The sequence below is a fragment of the Oryx dammah genome, unplaced genomic scaffold (genome assembly GCF_014754425.2).
Source record: "Oryx dammah isolate SB20612 unplaced genomic scaffold, SCBI_Odam_1.1 HiC_scaffold_8, whole genome shotgun sequence".
In the NCBI taxonomy this organism is placed as follows: Eukaryota; Metazoa; Chordata; class Mammalia; order Artiodactyla; family Bovidae; genus Oryx; species Oryx dammah.
The window spans coordinates 10,828,957-10,851,009 of record NW_024070192.1 but is presented as its reverse complement, the minus strand read 5'-3'; the positions used below and the strand labels follow the sequence as shown (position 1 = coordinate 10,851,009).

Genomic DNA, 22,053 nt, shown 5'->3' with positions numbered 1-22,053 from the left:
TACTAAGAGACGTAGCAGTACCCCTGTGTGGGGCTGGACATGGGTAGCTTTACCTACTGAGCAAGGCCCTTTTTCACAGTGATTGTCAGTAGAAGTTTGTTTCCAAAGTGGAATTGCCTGAACCTGGGAGGAAATGAAATAGCTCGTGACTGTCTCAGTTAAAACATGATGAAATCCTCTAGTCATTGTTATTTAGTCACTAAGTCATGTCTGATTCTCTGTGACCCCACGGACTGCAGTGTTCCGGGCTTCCCTGTCCTTCACTATCTCCAGGAGGTTGCTCAAACTCATGTCCATTGAGTCGGTGATGCCATCCAACCACTTCATCCTCTGTTGTCCCCTTCTCCTCCTGCCCTCAACCTTTCCCAGCATCAGGGTGTTTTACAATGAGTCAGCTCTTCCCCATCAGGTGGTAAAAGTATTGGAGCTTCAGCATCAGTCCTTCCAATGTATATTCAGTGTTGATTCCGTTTAGGACTGACTGGTTTGATCTCCTTACCGTCCCAGGGACTCTCAAGAGCCTTCTCCAGCACCACAATTCAAAACCATCAATTCTTCAGCACTCAGCCTTCTTTTTGGTCCAATTCTCACATCCATACATGACTACTGGAAAAACCATAGCTTTGACTATGTGGACCTTTGTTGGCATAGTAATGTCTCTGCTTTTTAATATTTAGTCTAGGTTTGTCATAGCTTTCCTTCCAAGGAGCAAGCGTCTTTTTAATTTCATGGGTGCAGTCACCTTGTACAGTGACTTTGGAGCCCAAGAAAATAACATTGGTCACTGTTTCAGCTTTTTCCCCAGGATGCCATGATCTTCGTCTTTTGAATATTGAGTTTTAAGCTAGCTCTTTCACTCTTCTCTTTCACTCTCATCAAGAGGCTCTTTAGTTTGTCACTTTCTGCCATAAAGGCTGTATCATCTGCATATCTGAGGTGGCTGATATTTCTCCTGGCAATCTTGATTCCAGCCTGTGATTCATCCAGCCTGACATTTTGCATGATGTACTCTGTATGTAAGTTAACTAAGCAGGGTGACAATATACAGCCTTGACAATTCTCTCCCAATTTTGAACCAGTCCATTGTTCCATATCCAGTTCTAACTTTTGCTTTTGGACCTGCATACAGGTTTCTCAGGAGACAGGTAAGGTGGACTGTTATTCCCGTCTCTTTTAAGAATTTTTTACAGTTTGTTTTAATCCACAAAGTCAAAGGCTTTAACATAATCAGTGAAACAGAAGTAGATGTTTTACTGGAATTCCCTTGCGTTTTCTATGATCCAATGAATGTTGGCAATTTGATCTCTGATTCCTCTGCCTTTTCTAAATCCACCTCATACATCTGGAAGTTCTCAGTTCATGTACTGCTGAAGCTAGCTTGAAGGATTTTGAGCATTACCTTGCTAGCATGTGAAATGAGCGCAATTGTATGGTAGTTTGAACATTCTTTGGCATTGCCTTTTGTTGGGATTGGAATGAAAACTGACTTTTTCCAGTCCTGTGGCCACTGTGGAGCTTTCCAAATTTGCTGGCATATTGAGTGCAGCACTTTATTAGCATCTTTAAGGATTTGAAATAGCTCAGCTGGAATTCCATCACCTCCACTAGCTTTGTTCATAGTTATGCTTCCTAAGGCCCACTTGACACCAGTGAAAGGTAAATAATTTACACACATAGTAAGGTCATAGAAGGAAGACAGTGATCAGTTGTGAAGATTTTCAGGTTAAGTCACCATCATCCTAGTGACTGTTTCTGTTTGGGCGAAAGCAGAAGGAATTGTGTAGTATGTGAAGCCCAGAAAAATGAATATGAATGGAAACAAGAATGAGTAGGCTGGAGGGGAAGGTCAGGCAGGGTCAGAGGGAAGCTACGGAGGAAGGGAAGGCGGGTGGACTTCACAGCCGGGGGACACGGCACATCTGTGAACCAGCACTTCCTCTTTCTGTGGTTCCAGACCATGGCTTCTCTCCTGGAGGAACCCCTTCTTTTTAGAAGAGAAAATGCAGTTTTCCCCTAAAGCAGTGTTTTGCCACTTGAATGAAAGTGGGCTGCTGGAACCTTATTGTTTCTCTCTCAAGTGTCTTTACTTCCTTTTCCCAAGGAGCTGCTTCCCCAAACCACAATCCAGCTCCCTGCCAGAGTCAGCTCTTACTCCTCATTGGCTGGAGCTCTGCTATCCTCCCGGAAAATCCTGTTAGGCAGGGAATGAGAGGGCAGCCTTCTAGGGTGAAGCTTTGGCCCCTGAGCCTGGAAACCAGGGAGCAGTGTGAAACTCCACCTCAGCTCTGCTGTCATTTTGTCCAGAGGAAGTTTACCCTGTTCCATTCTAAACCAGAGTGCACGTTTTCTGTCCAGAACCTTCCACGGTTTGGACACCCCTGAAAGGACATTTCCACAAACACATGGAACCATTCCCCAAAGTCTCTTCCCCAGAGAGGATTCTTTAGCAAATTTATTGAAACAGGTATGACAAGTATAACCAAATTTACATCTGCCTGTGTTAGACCAGTATATTTCTGTACAAACAACAAGATAGTGTTAGCTAATGACAGTTAACACTTTGAAAGCATAACATACAAAACAACATATCTTCATCACACACCCCCCCTAAAAAAAAACCCCTTCATAATAGCGGGGAAAAAATTCTCCCCTGCCCCCCAAAGGAGGTCTTCACAGGCTGGCCAGCTCCATCCCAATTCTGAGGTGTCAAAGGAATTTCAAGTGCAAACTGAAATGATGAACAAGCAACTCCCCCACTCCCACATCCATTAAACACACAATCTAGGAAACGGATGTCCTCGCAGAGTGCCTTTGCATAGAATTATTAGATAAACATAGGTTACTATATACAAGTGGATATGGTACCAGATCCTAGGTCCCGGTGCTCCCCTTCCTCAACCACAGTGAAGAGAAACTAAAATAATGAAATTGGAGCACAGATTGTTCTACAGCTCCCTCCAGTGGTGCTGAAGGGCCTACGCTGTCCTTGGCAAGCATTTTCTATTTTTCTAGCTCTCACCATTCTGTAGGCCCAATTTCAAGTTGATTGAGTCATCATCTTATTCACAATGTGTGTGAAAGACATTTACTTCTGACTTGTAAACAACTGCTGTCTCAGGGCTAACAGGTGCCGAGCTACCCAGGAACAGGAATTAGTCCAGAGAGGTCAGAAGCACCAAGTAGATTTTGAAAAAATGACACAAGACTTACAGTGAGAATAGCAGCACAAGATTGGGGTGCGTTGACTATTCTCTTTTTCCTTTATCAGAAACTTGCCTGGTTGTATATTCTGAGTCCATTTCTGTGCCTTGATTGAGACCCAAAGAAAGGACCAGGTAGTCATACACTTGGGAAAATCAAGACCACGCTAAAAACTTATGTTTATTTAGCAGAATCCTACAGAAGCCAAAACTTCCCCCAGAAACGCCAGAACCATGCCTTTGATCCAACTTTACACTGATCACCTTTCACTTGGAATTTACTAGAACACTAGAACTGGCAGGAAATCTGGACTTCAGTCCCTTCATTCTGTAGATGTGGAAACTAAGTCACTAACAGTATCCTTGACTCTTGGCCCAGCGCTCTTCACAATGAAAGCTCTGGGGCTCTGACCTTTGAAATTTGGCAGTGAATCATTTGTGGGCACGGGTGAGGGCTGGCTAGTTTGGCATCAGGGCACTCGCAGAATGGCCTGACTTGTATTTGTATCTTCCTGGAGACCTAGAAGTATTTGTACAATTCTCTGAATTTAAAGGAATGGAAGAAGGAAAAAAGCCAGCTTCCTTTTTGTGACTGCAGAATAAACTAGAAAAGAAGGCAAAAATTAATAACCTTATTTTCTGTCCCTCTCAACATGCAGTAGTCTGAGGAAGAAGGGCCTGGTGTGCTGGGTACGTGCATAGTAAGAGACTAGGACACCTGGGGCACAGGTTTCTATGTGTGAAGCTGAGAAGCTATTTTTGGTCTCTCCTGGTCTTTCCTAGAGGATGGTGCTTTATTCTAGTTGCATGTAATCTTCAGTTCTCACCTCCCAATGAATGGTATTCAGAATATGAGGAGATAAGTTTCTGAATATACACATGTTCCTGAAACAGCTTGGTTCTCCAGAAGCCGTTAGCCAGCACAGCACATCTTGGTCTCAAATTTAGTGCTGTGCCCACAGCTTTCCTTCTAAGCACCCACCCGTGAGGAAGAAAGAGCCTTCTCTCCCCAAGTGCCCTGTAGAGACAGGAAATAATTCTATCTCATTTGTCGATTCCGTTTCAGTTCAGCAGCCATTTTCCACACAGCGACACAACTGGAAAGCAGTATCTCTTCTGGGAACTGAGATTCCATTTCAGGAGGAATTTCACTGTCTTTAGTCTCCATGTAACTCACCAGTGTATCTCTCAGGCTGAAAAACCAAGGAACAATTAAACAGTCATGTGACATAAGGAGTCATGTGATCACTGGTCAGTTTTTGAGGTCATCACAGGACTAAAGTGCTCATTAACGCCGGTAATACTGAGAGTTAGTTTAAAGACAACTAACTGCTGGCTCAGTGGTTAAGAATCTGCCTACAATGCAAGAGACCTGGGTTCAATCCCTGGATTGGGAAGATCCCCGGAGAAGGGCAAGGCAACCCACTGCAGTATTCTTGCCTGGAGAATTCCATGGACAGGGGAGCCTGGAGGGCTACAGTCCGTGGGGTCGCACAGAGTCGGACGTGACTAAGCGCGTGCAGCTGAGCCACTGAGTCACTGGCCTGGCGCTGGAATCCTGGCGTCAGGGCTCCATGCATCCCTGCTGCCCCCACCCTGGAGTGCCCATACTGTACAGGAAGGAGCTCCCCTTGATAAGGGCCCAGCCAGATGGTTCTAAGCACTCCAATAATACGTCTGCTATACAAAAAACAAAGCCTCACCATTCAAATAAAGCTTCTAGTCCAGTTCATGATTTGTTTAACAAAGATCATAAATTCTCTAGGAAGAGATATTCTTTCCCTACACTAAAAAGTCCGGGATAGTAAAGATTTCTTAAATAAGTTCAAAGAATACAAATGTAAATAGGCATATGCTACATAGCATAATGGAGGAAAATGGCAATTATGAAGCCCTATGTCAATGAGGAAAACTGGAGTTTATCTATTTAGAAAAACAGTAAAGTGAAAATCCCTTCCTCAGACCACACATTAAAGCACAAGGAAAAAACACGGGAGAATATTTTATAACCTTGGGACAGGACCCTTAGAGGTATATTTTCCTAGAATCCTCATAGGAAAATTCTCTCAGATTTGGCTTCATAAAATTAAAGACTGAGATAGAACATTTGTAACATACCAGATAAAATATTAAGAAAAATACAAATAGTCCAAAAGAAAAATAATCAAGAGGCAGTTTGGAGGAAGATACACAAATAGCTGGTAAATATTTTCAGCCTTACCAGTAAATGGGAAATGTAAGCAAAAATGAGATACCATTTTTGGGCCATTAGATTATTAAAAATATGAAAGATGGATAATATCCAGTGTTGAGTATTCTTTATACATTGGTGTAGCTTTTTCTATCAAAGTTAAAATGCACATCTCTCTGACATAGGAAGACCACTACTCATAATGCGAATATATGACTTTTGCAGTTGATAATGGTTAATCAGACTTTCCTGATGGCTCAAGGGTAAACAATCTGCCTGCATGCAGGAGATGCGGGTTCAGTCCCTGGGTCAGGAAGTGGGAAATGACAACCAACTCCAATAATCTTGCCTGGAGCATCCCATGGACAGAGGAGCCTGGCAGGCTATCATTCATGGGGTTGCCAAAAAGTTGGACATGACTTAGTGATTGAACAACAATGGTAAATCAGCAGGAAACCAAATTCTGCAGTAAGACAAGAACAATTTCCATGACTATGGAAAATCTTAGGAGACATGGCAGGATGTTGTATGTGTGCCTCGCTTGGCAGGCTTGCAAGCCCATACCTCCACTCAGGGTTGAAACTCTCTGCAGTCTTGGGGTTCTTTAGCTTCAAGATCATCATTTCGTGAAGCTCCAGGAGGAAAGCATCCAGGCCAATCTGATTTAGGAAGGTGTTGAGCAGCTTAGCATTTTCAGGGCTGAGATCAGCTTTGTACCTTGGAATGATTTCTCCAAATGGCTCCTGGAATGAAATAAGAACAAATGATACATGGAAGCCTGGAAAGGGAATGTGTGGCTCCCTGAGTCCAGGTGGACAGGAAGAGGCCAAACTCACTTTTCCCAGGCGAAGTAGCTGTTCAGACTTGTGGGCAGAGAGGAACTGCCAGAGGGCAATGGTATGTTTTAACTGGCATCTGTTTAAGGCCTGAAAGAGAACAGAAGTCTTGAATATGAGGTCCTGTTTTCACTTGGCCCTGCACTGATTCCACCTCCTTCACTATGGAGGCCACCTCTGCTTCGTCCACTAATTTCCTGCCTCAACTCTGCAATGTCTTTGAAAGCCCTCTCCCACTGCAGCATATCAGGGTCCAGCAGCAGCACACAGTCTGCGTGCTCACCTCAGCAGACCCATGCTTCCAAAATCTGTACATTCCGAGTACATCTCTGCATCTCCTGTCAACATGTTCTGTTTACATTGTAGACTGGCTGGGGAACGAGGTTATTTTCGACTCTCCTCCTTTTCAAGGGCTGCCTAGACTGGTACTCTCTAGGGGGTGGTATCCCAGTAGGAAGTGGGGAGACGATAGAGGGGACAATGCTGATTTCCTTTGGAAGAGGCCAGACACGAGACCTACCTTTGAAACCAGTGAGGTCGGATCGCCCATCTTCAGCATGTCTTGGATATACACATTTAAGTGCATGTCTGGATCCCCGCCAGCTGTGCTCAGAAACCCCAGTGTGACTTCTATGGCAGAGAGAGCTTCACAGGTGTCACTGTACGACTGCAGTTGTCCTCTGATGGCAGTGATGGCCACATTGGGGAGGGAACACTAGGAAGTCAAAAGCAGGATAGGGTCCACAGTTGGGGCATGCTGTGCACCGCTACCCTGTGAGAGTCTTATCTTCATCACTGCCAAGGCCACAGAATGGGACAGGCTCTCTAATAATAGCAGTAGTCTGCACTTGGTGCTTCTTTTTTTTTTTTTTTTGCACTTGGTGCTTCTTAAGTGTAGCAATATTCAGGTATATTACAGAAAGAGAGATGAACTCGTTGAATGCTCAAATCAACTTTGTGAGGATATGAATATGGATACACACATACACAGATACACAGCCCCCACAAATTCGCACAACACACATAAATCAGACAAGCAGGAATAAGTACGTTCTCTGGACCTTTTGCCTCAGCATACACAGTCATGACAGCATTACTAAGAAACTACAAGCACAAGACTTCAATCTGTTTATACTGAGCGAGGAAACTTCTGCTGGGACTTCCCTGGTGGTCTGGTGGTTAAGAATCCCCCTTGCAATGCAGGGGATGCGGGTTTTACCCCTGGTTAGGGAACTAAGATCCCACATGCCACGGAGCAACTAAGCCTGACTGCTGCAACTACTAACTGCATACACTCAGGATCTTGTGTGCCACAACTAGTGAGTCTGCGCACCACAGTGGAAGTTCCCTCATGATATGGTGATGGTCCCGCATGCTGCGACTAAGACCCGAGGCAGCCAAAATAGATAAATACTTTAAAAAGATTTATGAAAAATAAAAAAACTTCTGGTGATCCTGTGTGCCCTCTAGAAAAATCATGGGGCTCAGAACAGAGGGAGGCCCTGAAACTCTTTGGTGCTCACGGCAAATGCCCTGAGTGAGGGCGGAAGAGTCCTAACACGGATGGAAACACTCTGGGAAGACAGAGGCACACGCAGATAAGGTTGATCATCACCTGTGGCATTTTGTTCTTGATGTCCATGAAGAGATGCTCATAGTTCCAGTCACGTCTGTATACCAGAGTGGGTAACCCCTAAAGTAAGAAAGAAAAAGACTGAAATGGAATCCACTGTGGAGGTTTCCGTCAGATGACAATGTATGCCTGAGCTGACTCAATGGTCGTCCCAGGATTTCAGTGCATCGCCCGGCAAAGCAGGCAGCTCCTTTTGCCTCATGATGTGTGTTTAACCCGTAACCTACGACACAATGAGGAGCCCAGCCTGCCCCTCATGGCCAAGCAGACACTATCACATGGTATCCTGTGGCCCACAAACCACCAGGGGAAGCAGGTCGCGGGGACACCATGCTGGCACACTGAGCACAGACCGTGAGCGAGGGGGCACTCAGCTGACAGAGCGAGGGGGCACTCAGCTGACAGAGCAGAATGAATTAAGGCTCAAGCTCGAACAGTTCACCGCCTAACTGCAGGCGGGGAGGAAGCATAAACAGAATGAAGTACCACACTTTTGACTGGACCTGGAAGCAACAAGCACAGCGCAGGTAAAGCACAGAACTGCAGCCTGCATTCAGGGAAGGGAGAGTGATCCAGCCTGTGCAGTCATGGGATTCAACGCAAGGAAGTGGATGGCGAGATGCATTTCTGGATCTTAGAAATGTGGGCTAAAGAGCCTGAAGGCAGGGACTGATTGGGAGCAACTGCAGCAGTGGAGCTTAAGGACAGATGCTTTGAACTAGAGCAGCGGGCTGGTTGGTGAAACGGAGGCGCCTGATGGTAGAGATGACAGACTGTGTTTGCAGACTAAAGGAAAAGGGGGAAAACAATGAGGTTCAGTGTGGGTGGCTGGTGGTGCCATTAACTACAGCAGAGAAATCTGGACTAAGTCCACTGAGACCTGCAGTCACCCTTGGGGTACTGAGGTATGGATTGGATGCACAGACGATTCTGCAGAGCCGTTGGCCCTGAATGCAGGTGTGGTCACAGATACTGGGAGAGTGGACGAAGGGTCCAGAGGATCCCTCATTCTGAAACTGCTGTGATCAAAGCCACACTTGAGGCAACTTTCGCAAAACAGACACACAAACCACAGACAAGTGGACCATGGACACATGGGCCACGTCAATATAGCAGGTCAGCCTTGCCTTGAGGGTCAGCCTAGGCTTGCCCTGAAGGAAGCGGCTGATGATCTGGCGCTGGATCTTCTCCAGGTCAAACTCCTGCAAGGTCTTCCCGCCCTGCTCCACGTGGTATTGACAGTTGGAGAGAATCAGGGGAATCAGGTCCCGCTCCACTTCGTAGCTGATGACGTGCAGGTCGGCAATCTCAGAGGCATCGACGGAGTAGCTGGGGACAGACAGACAGAGCTTAGGGTCCCAGTGAGGTGCATGTGGCCTGTCCGTGCAGAGCTAGTTCCTGTCTGATGTTGCCTTAGGCTGTGCAGGTGAAGGGACACGCAAATCTGTGACACTTGTGAGCATAGCTAAAGGGGTTTCTGTTCAAGAAGGACCTGAAGCCTGGCTTGCTGTCTCTAGGTCTGGTGACCCTATTTCCCTGTTTGTTCCCCCCAGAAACGACTTCCTGCGCTGAAAGAACGTCCCCTGCTGTCGGCTTGCGTGCTTACCTGTTGTCTTCTTTGGAGAACTTCTCTACCGCATAGACAATTTCATTGTGCAAGTTAATCAAGTAGCTGACTAAGGCAGTGGAGCAGAGGCCCCGGCCCTGGCGGCGAGGTAGGATGACTTCCAAGTCAGTGTCCAGATCCAGGTCGGAGCTGCAGTAGTCTTTAGGGAGCTTGATCTCACCTTTAAACGACAGAGGGGCAGTGACCTCCCTGCTGTTTCTTTCATAGCCTCAGGACTGGGAGCCCACCATGGTGGGAAGGCAGGCAACGCAGAAGCCCCCTCAACAGAACAGAGCTGGGAACCAAGAGTGCTTCTGTCTCCCATGTCTCTTTTATGTGCTGACAAGTTTCAAATAGTCTCAGCTCCTTTTTGATACCGAATTTATAGACTGAAGAGGACTGAGGGGTTGCTCTTTCTGAAATGTTATGTGCTCATCTCAGACACCCTCACCAAGAGTCCACAGATCCAGCATTAGAGACACACAGCATGGTGCTGCGCACACAGAACAGGCAGAGTTAGGCTGGAGAGAACAGGCCTTCAGAGAGGTGCTCCTGTAATGTTTAGTATTAAAGGGGATTTCACTTACCATTGGTCTCCAGCGATCGCCTCAGCTTGTTCCATGTTGACAGAAAGATAGTGATTCTACTGTAGGCTAACTTCTTCAGCCCATCTAGCAAACAAAACATTTTTTAAGAACTCCAAGATAACACCTACTCCCATCTAGGTCAAACCAACAGAATTACTTGCTCTTTGACCCCCATCTTCATATCATCACTAACACACTCTAGATGTTGTTTAAACTAAAGCTGAGTTTGAGGAACCAGAGAGAGAGAGGGAGATTCTGGACTGCTACAGCAAGAGCCTCCAATGTGTCCCAGGCATTCACAGAACCCACTGCTTCATGCTACAGGCTTAGGGTACAGAACACACATTAGCCCTGAACTGGTGGTCCTGATGCTCTGTGGGAGCAGAGCCTTACCTGAATCGTGACTGCTAATGAAACTTCGGATGGATCTATATTCAGCTTCTGAAACATTCTGGAATCGTTTCACTAGATTCCTTTGCAGGGCCAAAATCTCGGGCAAGAATTTCACCAGTCTCAGCTCTGCCTCCTAGAGAAGGGAAGACCACCAGGAACACTTTTTATTGTACCTAGATAATGTTCCTGGGAAATAAGACTTTGGGGCTGGCTCAGGCCATGTATTTGTAGTTTAATATGGTCAATGTGCCATTCTACATAACACATAGTGCTTGAGAATGGTGAAAGGCAAGTACCCTTCACTTCCTTCAGCAAGTACTTAGTGACCGCTTACAATGTGTTGGCCAGTGTTTTACGCTCTAAGGGTCGAGAAGCAAAACTGTAGGGCCGACACAGCAAATGTGTTTGGCCAGAAGCTGATGAAAGAAAACAGCCTCTTGGGCCCATGTGGTGGGCTGGGTATGGAGAGGCACTGCTGAGAGCAAGAAGACGAAGCATGTAGGCAATGATGCTTAGAGATAATCCAGTGTCATTCTGAAGACCTAGGACCTTAGCTTCTTCAGTGTAATAGACCTGCCTGAGCATACCAGTGACAGATCACAGTGTTATTACGATGGCCTTCCCACCGGGAATCCACTTTCATTAACTGACCCACCAAAATTTCTGCATCATCTTACTTCTTCCTAGACTGCAAATACTGGTGCATGGAGGGAATGATTAGAAAATGTTTTAGAAAATAAAAATTCAAATGGATTAAAGTTAGGAAGAGAGTGTAATTCTGGCTCTGAAAGGTATGATGCACATGTTACAGCTCTGCTCCCCTCCAATCCTATCACCACCCTCCCTCTGAATGGTTTAGGGGAAGACTTTTTGTTTGGTTTCAGTTATGCATTCTCAACTAAAGTTTTTTCATTCAATAGACACTCATTGGTGACTAACTGCTTCAGGCACTGGGGGGATGAAGTTGAACAGATAAAGGAAAGATTTTATTCTATTCTTTCTTGCTGAGGGATTGGGAGAAACCCTCCTGGCCAAGTACTTTACAGATTCCTACGAATTCCAACGCATGTATATATTTCACCTGTGACTTTATGCTTCAAATGACTCGTACAAATGGATGTGTTTGGAGATCTCTATCCCTGAGTCTTCTGCCAGAGACATTTTATTCAAAAATCAAAGTAGTTTAATGGCTGTGCCACCCTCAGGACTGATCAGACTAAATGAGAGCAGGGCCTTCACATCTCCAGGGGATATGTAAGTCGCGGTCACAGCGAAGCAGCCTCACCTTCTGCAGAAACTTCCAGAGGATGGGCACTGATTCTTTGCCGTTCTTTTGCTCCACGATGTGCTGGAGGTACTCAGTGGTGATCCTTCTCCTGCAGCTCCACATCTTAGAGCAGTGAACCATGCTATTCTTGGGCAGGTGGGGCAGGAAGGTCACTGGGTCACCATACACAATTTTGGCCACAGGGTTGGAGCTGATGCGCTCATCTTGGCTGATCTGAGCGTTCACTGCCAGGAGGGTTTTATCTAGATGCTAGGTGAGGAAAGTGACATGGGATCTGGAAGTGAGATGCTAGGTTTTTGTCTCCTCAAACAGAATAAGTCTCAGACATCTATATTTTATTACCATTATTTTAAATACTTGCTGATTTATATTTCCCAATGGGCTTAGTTACTCTCAGTAACATTCTTATCTGACAGGGTTTATTTCTCTGCCTCGTTTGCACATTCTGCTATAAAAAGTAGTGGAGAGAAAATGACTGCCTACACTTTCTGGATTCCCAGTAATTCCTCAGCTTGATATACCAGCCCACCTCAGGAGGGGACAGGATGGGGGAGGGGGCAACAGGAGGGTGGGGTGACCAAATGGAGGACACCTAAATCTGTGACTTAGCCTAGGGTTTTTTCTCCAAGGGACACTTGCAGAAGGGACAACAGACTGAAGGCTCAGCAGAGGCCACAGAAACCCCTTCCCGCACTTTCCCAGAGAAAGTAGCCCATAGCTACTCATCACTTACCTCTAGTTCATGCAGAATAATAGTCTCAACAAGCTTTTCCCACCTGTTCCTCTCTTCTCTGGTTGACAGTTTTGCTTCAAAATTTAAAGACCCTACAAAGAAAAATGTGTATGTTACCCAAGAAACAAAAACCACAGCATTCTACATAAAACACTGAAGAAATGTTTAATTGAAATAATGCTCCTTTTGGGAGCAGGGGTGGATATATTTTCCTAAAGTAACCTGAGCATTTAAAAATATTTCCGGCTGCTACCACCAAACTCATGATCTTTGTGAAGGTACTTCAAACTCTAAAATCTCTAACCCATGTAATTGTTACCTTAAAGCCATTCTGAACAAAATTACTGAAAGGACAATACTTTAAATCAGAAGCCCAGGGGCAAAATAACAGTGACTAGTGGTACCACAGGTCTCAACTGCTGCCACCTCGGCTTGAAGATGGAGGCAGGACCCTGTGGGTGCATTTGATGCAGAATGCCATAGAAACTGTCAGTGTGCTTCTAGAATTTGGTCACTTTGTCAGTGTGATACTTGCTGAGCTTACCTAGTGTGAAACCACTCCAGAATGAGAAACTTAAAATCAGATTTTGCTAAGTGGAAAATATACACGGATGCTGAGTGAGTGAAAGTCGCTCAGTTGTGTCCGACTCATTGCGATCCCATGGACTCTACAGTCCATGGAATTCTCCAGGCCAGACTACTGGAATGGGCAGCCTTTCCCTTCTCCAGGAGATCTTCCCAACCCAGGGATTGAACCTAGGTCTCCTGCATTGCAGGCGGACTCTTTACCAGCTGAGCCACAGGGAAGCCTATACAGATGCTGATTTCTGGCAAAAAAAGCTCTTGAAGTGAGAATGGATTTTTCTTGTCATATGGCAGAACTTTTTATTGCTATTGTTCTTTTAAATAACATTTTCATTAGAGTGGTAATTTTAAAAGATTTTTGCAGATAACCTAAAAGAAAACAAAACTGTTCTTCCACCACTCAGAGACAACCCACTTACTAACTTGTCTTATAGACCTTTTCTTTCTGCGTGGACTTTAAATTTTAAACTAGAAAACGAGCTTAACAGTTGTTAGCCTACTTTTACATGTAACAAATTGTGGGTGCATATACATATTGAGTCAGACCAAGAATGCAGTATCATTTTAGGAAAAGAAGATGCTCCTCCCGCCCCATAAAACAAAACAAAACAGATCTCCAATAGAAAGAGACCAAGTTCCAAGCGCTTATCAAACATTAGTCTCTTTGATGTTTCTTTAATGCACGTTGCTTCTTTTGGATGCCCTGTGTTCCCCATGCAGTGGCTGAACTACATCCAAGGCTGACTTTTGAAACTAAAGCCTCCCAAATACACTTGCACCAGCAGGGGGTCAATGGAAAGGCCAGGCAGATCCTTCCCTCTCCGACTCTCTGGAAAGTGCCTGTCTTCCTGCTTCTCCCTCATCTCCTTCTGGGGTCGAGGAGTGCCCTGCTTCCTGTCCTGGCTGTGCCCCAGCCCCTGGCCCCATGCCCAGCTCCTCACTGTGGCCCTGCTCTCGGAGAAGGCGGCACAGGACAAGGTGCACCACGCTGGCGGTCTCGTCCGCGCTCCTCCCCAGCGTGTTCTTCAGCTGCTCCAGGTCTCTCTGGATGTGCTGCTGCAGAAACCCTTTAGGATCCCTCACCGGAGGTTGGATGATGTTCATCAAATCCTGTGGGGGCAAGGGGACAAATCGTCAAGCAAGGTCTTGTTTGTGGAGGGGATGGCGATTCAGGAGAGGTCAGGAGGGGTGAAGAGCCAGTTCCGAGCCAGAGGACAGTCTCTAGGAGGGATGTCAGCGTGATTCAAACAGTAGAGGTGACAGAAAACTGAGGAGCAGAAATGAATGTGGTCTGAAAACGACTGCCTTCTATATTGTCAATGTGAAATAAAGAACTTTAAAAACCTAAACTTTTTGCTCTCATGGTTAATTAACTTAGATAAAATGAAACATGCTATTTCTTTCCTTCTCAGAGTTACAGCAAAGACACAGGTAAAATCACGGTTATTTTAGCCTCTCCATTCCCAGTGTGGACTGGAGACACAGAGCTATTCAGTAAAAACTGACTACATAATGTGACAAGTAGTTCCCCTTACCACCATAGGCCACAGTGGGAAAAATTAGGATATGTTAATTTTACATTATGTTCTGCGTTAGGTAACAATGACTTACTCAAAATCCACAGGGGGTGGCTAGGTCTTTTAATTTTATTTTTTTCAACTACTAAAAATGATTTATTAAATTTTTTTCATGATTTACTAAAATTTAAAAGTCAACGTACAAATTAGAAAAATGACAAAAATTCAGACTAAAATGGTTTAAATAATACTAAATTTTTTATTTCAATTTTTATTTTAATTAAATCTTTTAAAATATTTTTATATAAAATTGTAATTCTAATATTTGATATCCATCTAATTGTCAAAGAATTGGTATCAGGCTTCAACATGTTTCATCTAGACCTATATGCACAAATGTAGGTTAGTAAGATTTGTTTTATATTGTAAAGCATTCTTCATTTGTTACTATTGCCAATACAATTACTAATTCATGAGAACCCTGGGAACCACAAATTGCAACTTTCAAGAGGAGTAAGAAAATAGTTCCTTGTTTCTACTGGGAAAGGACACTTAGTTAGCAGAGAAGCAATACATTCATACTCTCTGAAAGGAAGGAGTAGATGAATTCATTGATCTGTCTTTCCCCTTATCCAAGTACTTCTGCATTCAGATCTTCCCCTACTTCCTAAATAGTTTCTGCTTCTGATGTCAGTAAGGGCACAACACACAAACCTCTCAGCATGCAAACACAGGAAGCAGTCTTGTGTTTCAAGGGGCAAAAGCAGAGAACTGGAGTAGAACAGGGTTAGCCACAGTGAAACCAAGCAGGACCCTGCAGGGCCTTCCCAGGAACCGGGTAGGGTTTTTTAGATCAAAGGATTCACTATGAAAAAACTACCATAGAAACTAGTACAATGGGCAGTACAATGCTCTACCTGGGGACTCTGGGTGGCTCCCAGAAGCATAGCCAGATGAGTGAGTAGCCGGATGAGAAGGAAGGCCACTGGGGACATCTGTCGGTCAGATACCACGGGCACACCTCTGGGTGGTGGGTTTCCCAGCACATGGCCAGTTTGAGTTCTGTCCGTGGTATCACTGGAAAGGACGAGAGATGACAGGGTGAAGGCTGAAGAAGACCGTTTCTTCTGGCTCTGGGGGCGCACTTCACTCTCAGGACCGAGAGACCGGGTCACGGTTTTGAAGAAAATGATGCTGAAAGTTACTGATTGTAATAAACCAAGACCACTTTTCCGAGTCTTTTTCTTTATAGACAGGCCCTTCTGGCTAACCAGAAGCCCACAACAGTGTAAAGTGGCTGTTTGTGAGACTAGTTGGGGGAAAGAGGGGCAATATAATAGTAGGGGGTTTGAGGTACAAACTATTATGTATAAAATAAGCTACAAGGATATATTGTACAACACAGGCAATATATCCAATATTTTATAACTATAAATGGAATATAGCCTTTAAAATCGTGAATTACAATACTGTACACCTGTAACTCATATAGTATTGTACATCAACTTCAGTAAAAAATAATAATAATAAGCTTTTCTGATAAGCAGCCCTGAGATGACCTCTAAAAATGGTTCAGCATTCACTTGACCCAGAAAACCCCACAAAATCATGCAAATCAAGATTCACTTTAAGAACATTGGTGAAACCGCTCCAGCCATTGAGGGGATGCATATCCGAAAAGCCACCAAGTATCTGGAGGATGTCACGTTACAGAAGCAGTGTGTGCCATCCCATTGTTACAGTGGTGGAGCTGGTCGGTGTGCACAGGAGAAACACGGGCTGAAGGCAGGGTCGGCGGCCCAAAAACAGTGCTGAATTTTTATTGCACATGCTCAAAAATGCAGAAAGTGATGCTGCACTGAAGGACTTAGATGTAGATTATCTTGCTTATTGAGCACAGCCCGGTGAACAAAACCCCAAAATGCGGCACAGGACTTACAGAGCTCAGGGTTGCATCAACCCCTCCATGAGCTCTCCCTGCCACACTGAGATGATCCTTTCTGAAAAAGAACAGACTGTTCCTAAACCAGAAGAGGAGGTTGCACAGAAGAAAAAGATATCCCAGAAGAAACTGAAGGAACAAAAACTTAAGGTACAGGAATAAATGCTGCAAAAAATAAATGCAAATAAATAATAACAATGAAATAAAATCATTATCAAAACAAAACTGGCTGTTTGTGCTATTCCTGGGGCCATATGTCAGGATGGTGCTCCGGACCTGCTTCTTGCCCTGAATCAGTGGGGGAGTGGCAGGCAGGCAAAGGACAGAGTCTGGAGTAGCTGACATTAACATGGAAGTATATACACACTGGCCTCCTTTTCCCACATTAAAAACTAGGATCCAATCTCTGCAAAGGATTTGGCATCACACCCAGATGGGAGGTGCAGTGTGATGGCTATGTTTAGCTGAAATGATACTGGAGATTCTAGGACATTCTAATAGTTTATGGAGATAACAGGTTAGAATATTTTAAACTGTAACAGCACCAAAATAGCTAGACTATAAGATCAATGTAGAGAGGTCACACCTCCTATTAAGGGAGCATTTACAACCATACTTGTCCAATGAGCAAGTATGGGATTATGAGATCCGGTTTTTAGCTGGATTCTGAAGTATTTGATAAGATTGACTAGGTCTCCTCTGTTTTTCTCAAAAAAAAAAAAAAAAAAAGAAAAGAAAAGGTAAGCTAAGAGTTTGTAAGTGACAGACTTAAACTTCCTTCTGAATTTGGTCACCCTGTTTATGTCAAGCAATTTCTATAGGGGTTGTAACCAAGGTTCAACTGGAAGATATTTGAATTAAAAAGTATTAATATTAATAAGTATTAAGGTATGGTCTATTTTTGCATTAAAAGCCCAGTTAGCCAGTGACAGATCAAATGCCTCACTACTGAATGACCACAGAGACCTTGGCGTTGATATCCAACATGACCCAGATCCAAATGTACTATCGTAATTGATAATATATTTAGTATTGATTTATCAGCTGGAATAGAAACAGCCGCAAAGCACATGGTTTGATTATTTAGAAAGGAAATAGAAAATTACATACACGATAACACGAAATCCCTCCTTTGGTTTGTGATTAATCCCTCCAATTGGAGCACGACAGTCAACACAAAGGCTCTGTTCCATCGGCATGCCACACTAGGAGAAACACAAATGTGACCCTATCAGTTTGGACAAATCCCAAAGTACAGGCACATTCTTGGCACAGAAGGTAGTGGACGCCACGAGGATTGCTTCCTTCAGTGTGTGTGTGTCGGGCGGGGCTGCAGGAGCCCTGGGAGACAGGGCAGGCGCTCCGTGCCAACTGTGTTGTGTATGTGTGTGTGTCAGTCGCTCAGTGGTGTCCATCTCTTTGCGACCCCGTGGACTATACCCACCAGGCTCCTCTGTCCAGGGGACTCTCCAGGCAAGAATACCGGAGTGGGTTGCCATTTTCTTCTTCAGCCAACTATGTTGTGTGTGGGCAAATTTAGACTTTTTACAAAATAGAAGCTATTAAGTTTTATTCCCAGTCACTTTATAAACAAACATACAAAATTCAATCTTTTTTTCACCTTCATCACTGTTTTCCATTCATTCTCCTATGGGTTTAATGCTTCATTATTTGACACCAGGAATACTACAGTATCTTCCAAACTGCTTTCCTTAAATGGCACTCCTTAATGCCATTTAGACTTTTTTATTTTTAAACAATGTCACCATATGACTTACTACTTCCAAAGGTTCATTTTTTGAAATCAGATTGTGTGCTACTGTAAAAACACTAATAGTCTGTAACAAAACAAACCAGTCTCAGATTCCTGGACCACACAATTTCAGTACTGGGAGCAGTCTTAGGAAGAATCTATTTTAATCCCATTTCATGGACAATAAAGTCAGAAATATAAGGTGCAAAGCATGTATCCGGTTTATCCTCCATGTTGCTTATATACTATATTAAATAACATTTGTCTGTTTCAATTCAATAGCCTGTTCTGAGCAGGTATAGATGACACCATGAATGGCCCTGGCTAGATGCTCTGGGATTCAGACATGAACAATACACGCATCTTCCCCTCACAGGCTTACCAGCCACGCATCTCCTTTTCCTACCCTTCGGTGTCTAGACCTTGTCTCCTTGCTGGTCTAGTAATCCAGCCTACAGTCTAGTCAACACCTCGGCATCACATAAAGACCTGTGTCACTGGCTCTGTACTGTAGTGGCCAGGAAGGACTGCCAGCATGGTTCCAGCCCTGCAGTTTTGTCTTTCAGGGGACCTTGAGCAACATCTGGAGGCAGTTTTATTTGTCACACTGGCGAGACAGGATACTACTGCCATCCTGTGAGTTGAGGCCAGGAATGCTTGTAAACCTGCAAGAACGCCCAGGCCGGCCCCACAATAAGGCCTTATGTCCACAGGGCTGAGGTCAAGAAACCCAGGCTGGAAAACCTTCATACCATTTGCAGGTTTAGTCAGAATACCTAGTGAAAGTGAAAGTCACTCAGTCATGTCTGACTCTTTGCAACCCCATGGACTACAGTCCATGGAATTCTCCAGGCCAGAATACTGGAGTGGGTAGCCCTTCCCTTCTCCAGGGGATCTTCCCAACCCAGGGATCAAACCCAGGTCTCCTGCATTGCAAGCAGATTCTTTACCAGCTGAGTCACAAGGGAAGCCCAAGAATACTGGAGAGGGTAGCCTATCCCTTCTCCAGCATAGCTTCTCAACCCAGGAATCGAACCGGGGTCTCCTGCATTGCAGGTGAATTCTTTACCCACTGAGCGATGAGGGAAGCCCCATAGAACCACTGTCAAAATGAGTCTGTGTTCTCCCCAGAGATCCAGTCTCTCCTTATCCTCCTCCCTCATGGGCCCCCTCCTCGGACCTGGAGGAGGAACACACATTTTGAACCTCCCCAAACCCTATCCCAAATACCAAGACTCACCTCTCCTACAGAGCACACGTGACCATTGGGACATGCTGTTGAAAGAACAGGACACAACGTTGGCTGGTGAGGCTTTGCCTAATGACCCACCATTAAAAGGCAAACCTAACTCCCTGCTTTCTGGTCTAACCAAATAATGACGTGGACTTGATGTTCCAAGCATGTTACCAGAAATCTTAAACTCTGCTAGTTTACTAATAGATATTTGACACATACCAGGAGCTCAACTTGTATCAGTGAAAAATAGTGTCTGCGTTTAATTTCACAGAGCAAAGAGAAACTAGATTACAGGCTCATACCAGGGGTTATTTTTGGAGTCAAAATGGATAGTATTTTATACCCTCCTATTTATTCTCTTTGATTTTCTCTTTTTGCTGTGAGCAGGTTTTATACCAACTTTTAAAACTACTTTTAAAAGATTATCTACTCAAGACAATGGAAAAATTTACATCAGGTCATGGGTTATATTATTTCCTCCCTCAGTTCTATATTTCTAAAAGAACTATCTTTGGGTCAAAACCTTGGTTGTATTGTGAGCTGGCTCTAGACTGAGTTTCTGATGTGGTTCCCAGTGCCCCCTTCTCCCCCGAAGGGCATATTCCAGGACACAGAAGTACATCCGAAAGGACCCTTTCCCTGTGACTAAGAAAAAGAATGATCTGGTTCATCCACAGTCAGCAGGTACCAATTCCTGCAAACTGTTCATGTTCTACAAACGCACCCATGGCAGGAGGAGGCAGGCACCTTGGACCCTTCAGGCACAAATCCACGTAGCCCCATTCTATACCAACGTTTTTTGTAGTTTTAGGATGCTATTCAAAGCTCAGGAGTGGGATTCCACCACAGGCCAGCACTTACTGTACCACCTGACTCCTTCCAGACCCTGCCAATTCCTAGCTTGAGCCAGCAAGTCTTCAGGCATCGTTGGAAGAAAGGCATTCTGAAAAGTCAAAAAAGCAGAGCTGGCTTTAGCTTAGTGACACATCGATTGGCTGTCACTGCTCAGCAAGAGGCTTTGAGTAAGAACGTGACCTTGATTTTCTCTCTTCTCCACCCCAAAAGCTCTCTATGAGGAACACAGAACAGCTCTCTATGAAATAACAAAGGGCAAGGCAAGGTTTTCACCACCACTGCAGACTAAAGCATCAAGTGAGAAAGAGGAAGATGGAGAACCTACAAGAGAAACAGGTTTCTGAGCTACTGGCTGAGTCTCTAAAGTTTTCCCTGTGAATGCAGAAGAAATCATATCCCAGTCTTACCACCATGAGGTGTGGGAAGAAGGCCAAATTCTTCAGGGGTCCTAAGACTTGGCTTTGTCCACAGAGAAGGATGGTTGCAGCGTGAACAGCCATTTCTATTACTGTCCCTTCCAGGTTGCTGACCCCAGGATCTGTCCTCAGCAGGGGTAGTTCATTATTCACAAGGGACATTGCAAAAGCTCTGATATCAGGAGACAAGGTCTTGCTTTTCTCAATGAATTTCTTTATAGCCTCACATTGCTGACAGGAAAAAAAATACATCAAATAAAAATATTATATGAATAGCAGGAGAAAAATCAAAGGTTTTCTCTTATGTTAGTCATGCTTTTTGATACCAAAAACTTATCAAATATCTGCTTAAGAGGAATTCTCTGGTGGTCCAGTGTTAGGACTATCACTTTCACCGCCGAGGATCCGAGGTTCAATCCCTAGTTGGGGAACTGAGATCCCTCAAGACACAGTGCGCAGCCATAAATAAACAAATAAAGTTAGTTGCATTAAAAATTTTTTTAAATCAACGTTAGAATGGCTAAATGACTACTGCCAGAAGGGAATTATCCAGAGAACTCTCCTCTACAAACACAGAAACCACATATGCAAGCACTAGTTTTGATAATTCTGTTTTGGAAAACATTATTAAGACAGCTTTATTTTTATTTATTTATTTTAAATTTATTTGGCTGCAGTGGGTTTTAGTTGTGGCATGTGGGATCTAGTTCCCCGACCAGGGATTAAACCCAGGCCCCCTGCATTGGGAGTGCAGAGTCTTAGCCAGTGGACCACCAGGGAAGTCCATAAATCATTTTTTGGACTTTAGTTTTAATTGTTACTGTAAAAGCTTTGGGTGAAACAGAAAGTAGTTCCTCTTCATAAGAATGCTGAAAACCCCCATTCAAGATCTTTTTAAATTATGGGCATGATTGGTGTACATGACTTTCTTTTTAAATAAATATTTATTTATTTGGTTGCATCCAGTCTTCGTTGTGATATGTGGGATCTATTTCCCTGACCAGAGATCAAACCTGGGCCCCCTGCATTGGGAGCACAGAATCTTAACCAGGGGACCACCAGGGCAATCCCGGTGTTTGTGAATTTTACCTCTATTCAAAAAGTCTGTTCAAATTGTGAGACTATGAACACAGCCCTAGAGGCTGATACTCACCTGTGGCTTAGGATGGAGGTCTGCATTGTGGGATCTGTACAAAGTGGTGACCTCTCTAAAAAGTGCTAACAATAGGTAGATAGCCTTCTGAGTTGTGGAGCTCCTACAGGCCTGAAAAAGCAAGGACA

The 22,053-nt window shown here is 44.3% G+C and overlaps 1 protein-coding gene across 4 annotated transcripts in view; it reads right to left on the bottom strand.

Moving 5' to 3' along the window:
* Positions 1-2,415: 2,415 nt before the first annotated feature.
* The window catches only part of RNF213 (ring finger protein 213), a 120,450-nt gene continuing 100,812 nt past the window's right edge, over positions 2,416-22,053 (bottom strand). For 3 of the 4 annotated variants that reach the window (XM_040244773.1, XM_040244771.1, XM_040244772.1), the window contains 18 exons: positions 21,926-22,036; positions 20,764-21,003; positions 20,363-20,444; positions 19,505-19,539; positions 17,622-17,716; positions 15,487-15,646; positions 13,994-14,162; positions 12,468-12,559; positions 11,732-11,983; positions 10,447-10,579; positions 10,054-10,137; positions 9,467-9,647; positions 8,988-9,189; positions 7,843-7,920; positions 6,748-6,942; positions 6,228-6,317; positions 5,956-6,134; positions 2,438-4,393 (listed from right to left, as the gene is read on the bottom strand). In XM_040244773.1, the coding sequence (XP_040100707.1) occupies positions 4,240-4,393; positions 5,956-6,134; positions 6,228-6,317; positions 6,748-6,942; positions 7,843-7,920; positions 8,988-9,189; positions 9,467-9,647; positions 10,054-10,137; positions 10,447-10,579; positions 11,732-11,983; positions 12,468-12,559; positions 13,994-14,162; positions 15,487-15,646; positions 17,622-17,716; positions 19,505-19,539; positions 20,363-20,444; positions 20,764-21,003; positions 21,926-22,036 (2,532 nt within the window). In that variant the 3' untranslated portion in view covers positions 2,438-4,239. Of the gene's footprint in view, positions 4,394-5,955; positions 6,135-6,227; positions 6,318-6,747; positions 6,943-7,842; positions 7,921-8,987; positions 9,190-9,466; positions 9,648-10,053; positions 10,138-10,446; positions 10,580-11,731; positions 11,984-12,467; positions 12,560-13,993; positions 14,163-15,486; positions 15,647-17,621; positions 17,717-19,504; positions 19,540-20,362; positions 20,445-20,763; positions 21,004-21,925; positions 22,037-22,053 lie in introns of all 4 variants that reach the window. The other variant, XM_040244770.1, reaches the window with a different exon arrangement.